Source organism: Peromyscus eremicus, chromosome 3 (genome assembly GCF_949786415.1).
Source record: "Peromyscus eremicus chromosome 3, PerEre_H2_v1, whole genome shotgun sequence".
NCBI lineage: Eukaryota > Metazoa > Chordata > Mammalia > Rodentia > Cricetidae > Peromyscus > Peromyscus eremicus.
This window is the reverse complement of record NC_081418.1, coordinates 27,950,272-27,963,807: the sequence shown is the minus strand read 5'-3', so window position 1 is coordinate 27,963,807 and position 13,536 is coordinate 27,950,272. Positions and strand designations below refer to the sequence as shown.

The 13,536-nt window shown below is 34.6% G+C and overlaps 1 protein-coding gene across 2 annotated transcripts in view; it reads right to left on the bottom strand.

Annotated features, from left to right (window-relative positions):
- Window positions 1-13,536, bottom strand: part of Foxp2 (forkhead box P2) — a 246,314-nt gene that overhangs the window by 149,226 nt on the left and 83,552 nt on the right. For both annotated transcript variants that reach the window (XM_059257390.1, XM_059257392.1), the window contains exon 2: window positions 9,914-10,003. In XM_059257390.1, the coding sequence (XP_059113373.1) occupies window positions 9,914-10,003 (90 nt within the window). The remainder of the gene's footprint in view (window positions 1-9,913; window positions 10,004-13,536) is intronic.

Genomic DNA, 13,536 nt, shown 5'->3' with positions numbered 1-13,536 from the left:
AATTCAAGCCTGTCTGGGCTACATGACAATATCAAAGATAAACAAAAAAGAAAAAAAAAACATCTTGGAGAGATGTTTCTGACGCAGGATATTACTGAAATTCAAGTTCAATAATTTTTATTTACAGAGAAACATTTTCCTTGTCGAGAGAAAAAGGAAGCTGCGGTTCTGACACTCAGCCTTAGAGCATTTGAGGATGAATTTCCTGGAGATTTTTAGGCCTCTTGATTTTCAATCCTCCAATCCCCCCCCCCCCCCATTAACTCATGAGACTGCACTGGGATGCATTTCCGGTTTTTAAAAAGGTTTACATATAGTTTCTTAGGTTTGAATACCATTGTCTGAAATGTTCTCTAAGACTCTTTAGGGAAGTGAAAATGGGTCTTGATGGTGGAAATTCTAAGCCCAAAGATGAAAAGAATCTTCTCAGTGACAATGAGCTTTCGGGAAATGACAATTCTGTACGGTTTTATTGCAAATTAATGTTTTAAATGTCCACTCCATGATTGGTCTATAGGAAGAAGTAAGAGTACAGACAAAAATCTGTCATTTGTGTTTTTTCAATGTTTTTGCGAACATAGTCTGTCTAAGAATTTAATCTCTCTGTGATACAACAGATTTTCCTCATGTCAGCACATCATAATGTTCACCGTGTTCCTTGGTTTGTCACTTGAGAATGTGCAGTAGCACCAGCAGTGGAGGATGTCAAGGTGGCAGCTTTTACAGCAACGCATGTGGTAGCATCCTAAGTGTAAGAATTTATAGAGTGTGCAAAGGAATTTTGTGTTATTCAAATGCTTAAGCACTCGCTAAACAGGTTCTATGTGGATTACAATAAAACAAAATGACAAAACCTTAAAAGAAAGAAAAAAGAAAAGAAAGAAGGAAAGAAAGAAAAGAAAAGAAAGAAAGAAAGAAGGAAGGAAGGAAGGAAGGAAGGAAGGAAGGAAGGAAGGAAGGAAGGAAGAAACCTACATGCTGTTAGTCATAGTTGGATGTGATTCCAGACTTCAGCTGAAATCTGAATCTAAACAGAGGATTTCTATCTGGAAGGATTAAGACCTCAAAGACGAACCCTAGGGCAAAACTAGCCAGAAACTGGTAGTTATGGAGACAAAGGCTCCAATCATCTATCGCCCTTCTGAGAGGTCTCTATACTCTTAAGTCACTGCCTTCCCCTGTATCCTTAAAGACAAATCAGAAAAATTTCACTAAGACCTCCCAGATAATTTATGATAGCCAGTTGATAGTTATACTTAAAAAGGGAGAATATGGAAGGTAATGAAGGCTATCAAGTCTATATACTATATCAATACCGGAAGTGCAAGGAATTTACTTGGTTTCATTGGATGTTCCCAACAGATGCAAGATTGGAAGATCTAGTAGAACAGAGCCTTAAAATTCCTAGCTGTTGAGGACCCATTTCATTATCCTCATGATTCCAAAGTTCCTGTGTTGTATTCCTGCATAATTTCTCTAGCTATGAAACATCCAAGCATGCCAAGAGGCTGGGGGGTGGGAAGGTCTAGTCTACTGACCTCTTATACAGATGACCTGCCACTAATGCTACCATACCATAAATCATAACGCTACCACTAATGCTACTCTACCTGTCTATTCTATGTGGATTCAGTTAAATCTACATTATCCATAAAATTTTGGATTTTTAAAGATAGAGAAGAACAATGTGGAAGTTTCTATGAAATATTGTAGAGCTGTTGTGTTACACTTTGCACAGAATCATGGTATACCCTCCTAGAGAAGGAGAACTGTGTTTGGTAGGAAGGCTAACCACCCTCACCAGAAAGTTCTGAAATGAAAATTTCTTGACTTTTCAGGTTCCTGAAGATCTCAGGATACACAACTTGTGAATGTCAAAGGTCTACTATAATTATTTCACATGAGTGGTTTCTTACTATATAATCAGAGTATAATTTTATGAAAAAAATCCCACTATGTCATAACAATTTATTAACATTTATTTAGTACTTTTGAGAAAAGTATCTTAGTGCCCAACCATAATTTAACCTAAAACTCAAGCTACATTCTCATAATGAGTCTATGTGATTTTCACATTAAGTTAGTGACTTAAATACTTTTAAAAGAACAATTTATTACTCATTTGTTTGATCTTTTTCAATGCTGTGCCACCAAATCCAGCATTATTAAAATAGATATAATTAACACAGCAAAAGATGCACTTAGAAGAACTGGTCATTAATTTAACTGTCCTGAACAATTATAGCTTGGATACTCCTTTTAATGTTTTGGGAGATTTTACCAAAGACTTAGCAAATGATCACACTATTCTAGTGATCTATAAGTTTCATAAATTTAAGCAGGGGACTATTTTTAATATCATGAATATGATTCGAGGTCTAGATTATTCTAAGTCACAGCTAGAATCAAGAACATTGTTACTTTCATACTAAAACTACATCTTAAATTTTGTTAAAGAAACTCTTCTTTGAGTAAAAAAAAGCAAGAATAAAACACCGGACACTGGGTTACAAGAATCAACACAGTTTCAGCATTTATGGATAAAATTATGACTTAGAATATCCTTTAGGATCAAGTTAGAATTAGTTACAAATTTTCTCCTTCCTTTGCAAGAGATCAAAGGAACAGAAAAGATTACACGATGAACACATAGTGAAGGAAGAAAGAATACAGCAGAGAAAACGAAGTAGCAGGGTGGTATTTAGGAAACTTAAGTGCAGTGCAGAACACAGGCTGATAGATAAGAATAGAATCCACAAAGGAAACACAGCCTTAAATGGAAGTGAAGTTCTAAATAATTTTGCTTTTTGTCTTTAATCGTGTACTCAGACTGTTCATCATGCTGTCATTCAGCTGAGCTCTTACAACACTTCCAAACATCTTAAGATAAAATTCAAAGCCTAAGTCTTAAATCCTATGGAGAGGTCCCATAACAATATTAGTGTTTTATTCCTTTCTTGCTTTCACTTTATTTAAGGCAGAGAAGTCCAGGGAATATGTTCTTAAAATCCTAACAGATTACAGAAAGAAACAAGTACCTGGATAGCTAAGGAAGGAGAAAATCTACCCTCCGAATTTAATTTATGCTATATAAATTTTCTCTTGCAGGAACCTGAGAAGTAAAAGTGCATTTATTACTTCTCTATTTTCTTGTGAACATTAATTTGAAAGTACAACATTACCATTCATTATTGCCAATATTAGCCTTGCTGATGCTAAAAATTACCTGCAATCAATAAAAAATGGGGGATTAAATCATCAATGTTTAATTTAACTAAACAGTGTTCTGGTTTTGGAAGTCATAGTTTTACACACCAGATAAGCCTTATCTTTGAAAAATTCTTCTTTCCCTGACCTTCCTTAATAACTCAACTTACAAGCTGATTGTTCTATTCTCCTCTATATTTTATTTTCCTTCTTTTATTGATTGTACCCCACCCCCACTCTTACATACTTTCTGGCTAGCCATAACATGAACAGACTTTGCAAGTTCCTTTGCAACATGCTTCCTAAGCCCTGATGTTCTGCCCAAGGACATAGTACTAAGTCATGATGGACTGACTCCTTTGAAACTGTGAGCCAAACATAGCCTCTCTCACTTCAGTTAATGTTTCTTTTTAGCATTATTATTATAGTGTGTGTGTGTGTGTGTGTGTGTGTGTGTATGTGTGTGTGTGTGTGTGTGTTTGCTGTGCTAAGTATTAAGTGCAGCATCTTGCATATGCCAGACAAACTCTCAACTACATAACTCCATTCCCAGTCCAACTTTTATTTCTATACACCCAACATAGCAGGCTTTTGTAAACTCCTCCCTGATCAAGCAGCCTGAATTGACAATTTTCTTTTAGAAGGGCTTATTTTTGTGCAACATCAATGCTGGCCCAAAATCTAGTATTTTGGGTATGAGTCTTAATATAACTCTAACAGCATCCTAAGTCCATGAGGAATGGCAACAAGATAATCACTCATTTTAAACGAGCGAAGTGTTCTTTCTCTTCCCCCAGCTTCCCTCTCACAGGTGACAATCTTGTCTGCATGAATGGTTTCACCACATGTTCTCTGAAGTTCTTTTATGCAAGAAATGAGCCAGGCACTAGCCTAGAGTAGGAAACTCATGGTTCAGGAACTCATGTGCTGCTTACTTTTCTCTTTGCTGTAATAAAGAACTCTGACAAAAACAGTTTAAGAGAAGCTTTTACTTTGATTCATAGTTCCAGGTTATAGCCCAGCATGGCAGGGTAGGTTTGACAACTGGTTGAGAAGGATGGGCATATTGTGCCTATAGCTGGGAAGCAGAGAACATGAACATTGATGATTAGATACTTTCTCCTTTATTTGCAAATCTAGTCCCAAGCCCACTTTAATAAATCTAATCAATACAATTATTCACAAGCAGACCCAGAGGCTAACCTAATTAAATAATCCCTCAAAGTATTCCTGGTAGCCTGTCTACTATGTGATTCTAGATCCTGTCAAGTTGACAGACAACACTAACCATTAGTTGTTGCAGCTACAAGGACAGTCTAGGAGAGAAAAAACATTAACTGCAGTTGTACTCCATGAATGTGAAACACACAAGCCAGGGTAACCTGTAAGAGAAGAAATCCCTGGCAGTCCCTAAATAACATTCAGAGTTGTTCTTCTCTAACTCGGGAATATTTTTTTTTTAGCTCATTAGAATAGTTGGGAATAGTGAAAACGGACAGCTGAATAGCAGAAATTGTACTATTGTATATACATCCTAGACATGGATTAAATAGCAGGGTCCTGGAGTCTATTGTAACAATGATGGATTTTAATATATTACCTAAGGATTTATGCCACACATGATATATAGTATTTTTTTTATTTTACACAACAATTTTGTGGGATTTTAATTTACACTTTTGAGATGAGTTAGTAGTATTCAAAAGATTAAGTGACTTGATGTCTTATAGTTGCAGGGCAGTTTCAAGATGGGAACTTGTTCTTCTTTCTCCATGCCATGACTTGGATTTGTGTGGTTTTCCACTCAAATGCACTTTGAAGTGATAGGCTAGAATACACCAGATATTTTTCTATAGGAGGTCAGTTCCAAGCAGCTGTCCACCACTGGAAACATCATACTAGTTAAAGAATGGTCTCAATTTAGATCTGCCTCTTCAGGCTGCCTTTCAGAAATGCTTTCTACTAGAATGGAAATCAAGATAACACAAGACATGATCTAGAGTGTGCATAAATGAAGCCTTTATTTCATGGTCAAGATGCAATGTGTCTGGCTCAATGAATGTTTTGTAGAGATGAAGATATAGCAGGTAATAGCTGTCTAAATTTATTTTTCATGTTTTCTATATCAAAATGACTTCCTCTACTGAAATATATATGAAAATTTTCACGCAATACTGTTTATGTGGGAAAATATTCCCAATTCTTACGAGAAGAACTAATGTTTAAAATGTTTAATTTCATGTTTTATTAATACATGAGTGGAACTTTGTCATTTCCTAAAGCATACTCAGCCATGTCTAGTTCTGTGTTCCATAAAGTTAGAATGTTTCCCAAAGTATAATATTAATTTTAAAATTAAAACATTTCTTCCTTAGTCCTGATATTTGATACAAAACATGAATTACTGAGTAGTCGATTATAGAATGCATTTTTGCTGCTGATGTTAATTAATTTTACCACTTTTTTAAAATTTGAGGGATAAAGAAAAGGGATGTTATGCTAAATTGCACTATATCGCAATATTTAAATGTAGGTTGCAAAACTACATACAGAAGAATATAATTTTTGTGTAGTGATAATACAATTTACAGTATTATTGCCTGTCATTTAATGAGATAAAAGGCCATTGGATGTTGGTAAACATTTTATTAGAACAATAATTTAACACATGAGATTTAATTATTTGACTACAAAGCATTTTCTGGCTGTGTCATGTTACCAAGAAGACGTGCTGGTCCTTGAGATGATCACCTTAAGAAACTTAAGATACCCATCATTTTCTTCAAAAGAAAAAACAAAACATATCTTTAATCATGACATTTTAGATTTGGCTAATCTGCTCATTGTCGTTAAGGCTGTCGAGAGACTTCACATTTATATAATGATTTTGTGTCAGAGTCAGAATAAGACTCCTCTGTTCAGTCCACTTTTGCTTTCAACTATTCTACTCTTTCACTTTGTAAGACATATACTTATAAAAAATGAGTAGTTTTAATCACCTACTGAACACAGACATTTTATGTGAGATACAAACCTTCAGTGAAGGTGTAACTATGATGCTGTATACTAATACTCCTCGGAGATAGCAAAGCAATGGCATTTACCTTCAATTTACGTCTCTGCACTGCACAGCTGTTGGAGAAGCACAAGTCTGTCTCATGGCTGTAAATGTAACAAGAACAATAATGCGACCGGTTTTCAGACCTAAACTAAGTTAAATAAATATGCCATAGGCTAGTTATCGATAATGTATTTTTACAAAGAAATTAAATTTCAGATTTTTGAAGTGTGCATGTGCGTGGATACTGTGTGTGTATGTGTGTGTTTATTCCTACTAACATAATGTTAGTTTCATGAAATGAAAACAAGCATTCAATAATTTTGTTGGCTAAGTTTCCTCAGTATGGATCACTATAAGTATGTTATGTGTAGGCAATGCTAGTAGTAAAAACAAATAAACCACATGTAAACGAGAGGCCATCTTCTTATGGTTAATCAGACTGTTTCCTTGGATATAGTAAAAATGCAAAGAAAATCCATGTGGTGATATTAGAGTGAACATCAGCTGCCATGGGCATCGCAATATTTGTAAGTTATTTGTCAATATCTTGTTAACTGATATACTTACTGCCTGGACATATTGAATTGGAGCATCATATAATGAACAGAATATGTAAACATATTTTAAATATAAATATTCAGATACTTATAAGTATCTGAGGTCATGATTAAGAATGGTAATGAAGCTGGTCAGTTATCATAGTTTTTATTTCCTTTTTCACTACACATACTAATAGCTATCCCATTCGCATCACAGAAATGAAAAAACATCAATGAAAAGGAGCAGAATACAAATACTGCTCTGGCAAAAACTGACTGTATCATGCCATGTTTCAAATCTGGCCTCACCTTTTAAGACATAAAGAAATTTGGGTGAATGTTAAAAATGCAACTGTGTATTGTTCTTGTGACTCAAATCATCAAAGAATTGTTATCAGATATGTATTTTATTTCAAACTTTATAAAACCTCATCTTGAAAACTAAATTTTTAAATGATGGTAATAAAAAGGCATCTGTTCTGGTCCTTTAAGGCATTCTGCCTGACAAGGCTGGAAGCTCTGTTACCTATGAGCATCAAATAGAATGCCTTGCAAGTGTTGCTCAGCTTTTTCAATTAACCATTAGAAACTTAAAATATAATGCATCTCAACTATATGAAAAAAGTTTTGTTAAACTCTGAGTTATGGGGAGAAAAAACAAGAGTATAAGGAAGTCATATAAGACACTTTAAAATATTAATTTCCTATCACACGATTAAAAATTCTAGCAAATACATCCAGTTTTAAAAACAAATACAATTCATGTTAATAATATTTGCAGAGGCCAAGATGAGCGTTGACTAATATCTCTGTTTAAAAATAGATGCATAAGCTAGCGTGGAACACAGCTACGTTTTGATTAGACTTACAATACAATTTCTTCATGTCTACAACCGCTAAGCTTATCAAGTAGCATAAAATATTAAAATTTCAGTTTCACATTGTATTAATTACAATGCATATTTTGGGGAAAATGTAAGTCTTCATTAGTTCTAATTTCTCATTTGTAAAAACAACTTCTTGTTCCTGTGACACGTTATGTAATGATCCCATCACAGCTACACATGATACTAAAGCACTGTAGTCTCATAATCTATACAGTGGAGCAGATTCACAGGCACACGAAACACAAAATGCAGGTGACACAAGAAGAGGCTCTAGTACGGTTAGCAGCTGCAGCTGCGAAGGGGTATTTACGATGATTTTTATCAGTCTTTCACGCTAAACCAAGGAAATGGAGGATTTCTGCTCAGAACTGCCTTACATTAACAGTTGACACATGAACAAATTCGTACTTCAGAGCCACTAGTATTACACTGTACGTGTGAATAATTTAAGTAAAAAAAAACGTATGTATTTTAGTTAACAAGAGTATCAAATATTGACTTGTACTTTAACAACAACAGAAAAAAAGAAAAAAAAACTAGAGCCCATCCGTGGGTTCCACAGACACCCTAACACACGCACGAAAGATGCATCTATTGACTAAGCTTTGAAGAGGAAGAGGCAACTGTAAATCCTCTATGTTGTCAAGAAATATAAAATATAAATTAGGTAATAGTATTGTCTGACTTTCAAAACAATTACTTCTTTCCAACCCTTGACTTATGTTGTCAACATCAAAATCATGTTTCTCCACACTAAAAAGCAAGCAAAGTTCCCACCCTGAGGTATACTGGAGGTCTGTCTTTCCTTTGCTGCCTTCTTTGACTTCTGCTGTGTGGATTTTCACTGTTCAGCCAAGTCACAAAGAGTCTCATGGAATCAGATAACTATGACAGTGTTACACTCATTGCTATAACTAAGACAGAGATACAGTTGATGACAGAGAAAAGTCTTCCCAGGATTCCTCATTAATTAAAAGAAAATACCATGGAATTCTTTTAAAGAGAAAATCTTGAAAATAATCTTAAATTCTGGAAGCTTCCATGAAACTTAATTTTCCAGTCGTTACAGAGAGGTGGCTCTTAGACACTTGAGTTCCTTGTATTCTTATCTTTCTTCTCCTGCAACAAAGGACCTTGTTCCAAAGAACATGTGTTTTCATCTCAACTTTGTTTAGGGCCTACGATTTTTTTTTTTTTGGTAATATAATTCTAGCTTATGTGGATCAGTAGTCTATAATTTTCTTTAATAGAAGCTAAGCTACAGAACACCATTATGTAAGAGTTAGATGCTAACCTCTGTGAATACATATAAATATTAAAACAGTCAAAGCCACTAAGAAGAGAATATCTTGTTAAAAATAAAGCTACATGAAATGACTTCTTAACCAAAAATAGAGCTTGCCTTACTTGACACCAATGTATGTAAAACAAATGCTTCAGGAGGAAGTATTGCCTAGTTTTTGAAAAGCTCTTAGAAACATTGTGGGAGATGTCTATAACAATGTGAGAGTTGTCTCTCCAACTCTACATTCTACCTAGTAGCCAACTTGAGAATATACTTTAAAATATTTTCCCCCAAGGAAATAATCCATACATCTTGGTTAAAAAGACTCTATATAAACACAATGGTTATGTTTATGTGATACAAACTTCTTTTAGCATGAATACATACGTCGGTTTCACAGGACAAATACAGTAAGGAAGGACAACAAACGTGTTCTTATAACTGTAGCAACAGTAACAGGTCCTTGGCAAACTCACAGATTTTTTTTTTTTGGGGGGGGCACAATCAGGGAGGATTTATGCATTTGTCACTGGTCACTTGGATACTATTGCAGAGAATTGCCTAAGACTGTTTTGTTTCCTTCCACACCATTTCACCATGATTTTGCTTCAATTTTCATATTTTAACCTATTCGTGAATGAAACAACATTGGAATCCACAAAGGAATTTACACAAAATATTTTATGCCTATATGTATCAAATTCCTACATAATATTCTGCAAGGAATGAACTTGGAAACTTTCTGAAATCTATGCTGATAGTGTTTGTAAAGCTCCCTTTACAAAGTTCCCATGAATTCTCTTTTGCAGCTAACATTACATATATATGCAAATGCTCTAATTACTTACACAAATAGAATGTGCTTTGCACATCTGTCATTATTGTTGTGAACGTCATTCGGATCAGGTCTCAAGGATGGGCATGCATTACCAACCTGCAATGGCCTCTGTTTGTCGCTGCTCTTAGGAGATTTCAACCCACTTGTTTGCTGCTGTAACAGGAGTTGTCTTGCTGCCTGGAGAGCCTGCAAGTAAAAAGGAGAAAACAGCTAAATATTTGTGAAAACCTGGAATGGCTTGTCAGTTGTTCCTTACTTAATATAAATGAGGACCATCGACCTTCTTTACACCATTATTCTTTTTTCTCCTGACATGTAAAAAAAAAAAATCACACAATATACCTATATACATTTATTCAAAATCCTGCAGATGCATGTAATCCTGCAGGACATAAATCTAATTTGTTGAAAGTGCTTCAAGAAGAGAAAATCACAAACTGCATCAATAACCTCATTCCCACAGAACTTATCTCTGAGTGTTCCTAAAATGCCCACTCCCTTTCAAATTATCATTCAATTTGCATTTTCATATTACAGTTTTGAAGCAAAGACAGTAGACTTCAAGTGTTACCGGAAGCTGTAATTAAATTTGACAAATCAACATCAGATTATCTTGAAAGTGAATTAATAAGGATTTTCACTAAGATTAAAAACACTTTTTTTGTACTTACAATTCAAGGGGAAAAAACCTCTCCTTTGACAAAATAAAGTGCAGTTTTAATGCCAAATAAAATTGAGTGGGTTTCATTTGCATTCTTAGCAAAATCAGAGAACAAAGAAATTACCACTCAACCAATCAGGATTGTTTCTGTGTGTGACAGAATACCAATCAAAACAGAAGATGTTTTCATTTATTTTTGTGTTTTCTTACCCACTCACAAAAAAATATAACAACATGATAAAATAATGTATGCATGCCTTTTCCTAGAGAAGGGACAGGTTGGTGAATGGACTATATAAACTTACATAAACTAGTGCCAGAAACCAAAATACATTTCATATAACTTAAAGGGTTAGCACTATTGAACCAATATTTTAAAAAAGTTCTTGAGTGCTCTTATTTAAAAATTATTTTTTTCTGAGTTCCACGAACAGTAGAGATGAAATTTTTCAACATAAAATTAACTCTTTTCTGACATTGTTCTTCATTGTTTTAGAGTACAAGATAATTTTTTTCCCATTTTGGAAAAAAAAAAAACACAGCTCAATATTCTCCTATAATAATTAAGATTCTCAGCCGATAAAAAGTACAATTTTGATTGGGATCAATAATCTGGTTTTTGAGTGAGTTTCTAGTATCCATGACAACAGTTGCTTTGACAAGATGTGCATATGGCTTTACACGCCAGCTGGTGTGAACAATGTTTGAACTACTGCATTGAGATGCTGAGCAAACAGAAAAAGTTGCCACGTCTTAACCCTCAGGGAAAGCAGTCGTCCCCTGATCAATTATGAAAAGACAGAGAAAGGGCTGCTACAGTCTGGCTCCAAGCAAGTTTTCTGAGAAGGCAGGCAGACACAGAAGCCAAAGTAAACAAACTGGATGCACTAGCACCCTCTGCTAACAACACTGATTTGTCTCCCATAGCAGGACCCAGCACCCTCTGCTAACAACACGGATTTGTCTCCCATAGCAGGACCCAGCACCCTCTGCTAACAACACTGATTTTTTTCCCATAGCAGGACCCAGCACCCTCTGCTAGCAACACTGATTTGTCTCTCATAGCAGGATCCAGCACCTTTGCAAAGCGTTGCTTTTGTATTTGGAAGCACATTTGTACACAGTGATGATTTTTTTCTTTTGGGCATCTGTGAGCTTAAAAAAAGTTTGTCAAGTAATTACAAGTCAAACTAAGTATTACTAAGGATGGCACATGTCAGTTAATTCAGGCAATGTATTATACGGTTCAATATGAGGATAGACTAAACATTAATTCCATAATTACTTGTTATCATAAAATTCACTGGAAAATTCCTCTCAATGTTTGAAAATATACATCTCCCCCTTTCAATTCTGAACTAAAAGAATAACTATGAGTGGCAACTTTCAAATTCATATTACTATAGTGTGGCTTGAGCTGTACTTATGTACAACTTTAAAAACAAACAATGAAAGCAATTACTTTCCACACACTTTCCCCTCTGAGCTCTCTCTTGCACGTATATATGTGTAAAAAGTAAAAAGTATATATTGTATATGTTGTATATATTGTGTAAAACGTTATTGTCCTTATACCATTCTAATCAAAACTGCTTAGAATCTTGGAACAATAATGATATGCAATAAAAGCATTCATAGAAATGATAAAATACGGTCCCCACATTTTGACAAATGGCAAACAATAAGTTCTAGGGTTGTCATTTGCTTTGTTTAAGGACACGAAACTATTTATGAATGCTTTGTTCAAGGTCACCTGCCTTCCAGATGAGTGTGCATTTCAGTGTCCCATACTCTCTCTATTCTGTCAAATAAATCAATCTTTAATTAACAATGAGCAAAATTCTAGGAAAAGAAAATATCTAATACCATAATGAATTATGCTCCCTTGCAAAGATGGCAACTCTGTTTTTTTTTTCCTTTTCAGAACTTAGAAGAAAGATGTTATAATCCTTTTATACTTGAATTTTCAAGTTAACATAATAAGTATCACAGAAGGAAGGCTTACTTATTTACGGATAATGTTTCTTTCCTTAAATACTCCACTGAAACCTGATAGACTTTTAAACCTTTATAATATCCTGATCACCAGGTCAGTCATTACTAACACAATTTCAAAATTCTAGAGTAAGACACAAATCTTAGAGTATGTCAGGTTTCTTATTTTGCAGACAAGAACCTGAAGAATCCATTCCTCTGGCACAGGACTAACATCTTAAGGCAATAGGAGAGCCCAGTCATTTGTCTGGTTCCCAAGCTCAGGGCTCACTTACCTTGTTCACTTTATAGGCATTTCTGAAAGTATCCTTCCATCCCAACACCAACAATTAATCATTGTCCTATGTGAACACCAGTGCTATAGAAAAATACTAGAGAACTAGAACTTTGCTCATGAAAGTATCGTTAGGCAGAGGCATACACCCTCACTCCTGGCAAGGGAGTAATAACATATAAAAAGGGAGCTGGTTAGAGTATGCTTCTTCAATTCTTAATATTGCATATGTGCTTAGAGTATCTTTAAAATACTTAAGTCTCATCTTCCAATATAAGTGCTTAGGAAAAATAAGAGTCACTTGCCTGTCTCCACATTCATTTGGGAGCAGTAACAATTGCTGTAATAAACATAAGAAGTAGGATAACAAAAAACAATCTTAAGCATCCATGCATGATTTAAACCCCATAAGCAGAAATCCCTGGCAGTTTGTGTTCAAGCTGTATGCATCTAATGACATTTTTATTCCCAATATTCTAGATAGTTTTTTAGGACTAAATTTCAATAAACAATTGCTCAGAGACACTTGCCTCAACTTTAAAATTTATTATTGTAACTATTCAAAAAATGAAGGTTATGAAATAAAACACTTTCATTAATATAAGGTACTGTGTCAAATTACACAAATTATTAATTTGAAAATCACTTGCTCATTATATATTGATGAATACAAAAGAGATAAATGCCAGTTGTCCTCATGAAGTTTAAGATTTATCTAATGTCATATGTTCATCTCTCCTCTGGAATTAATTTATAACAGAAACCCAAGGGTTGTTTACAAAATTTCTT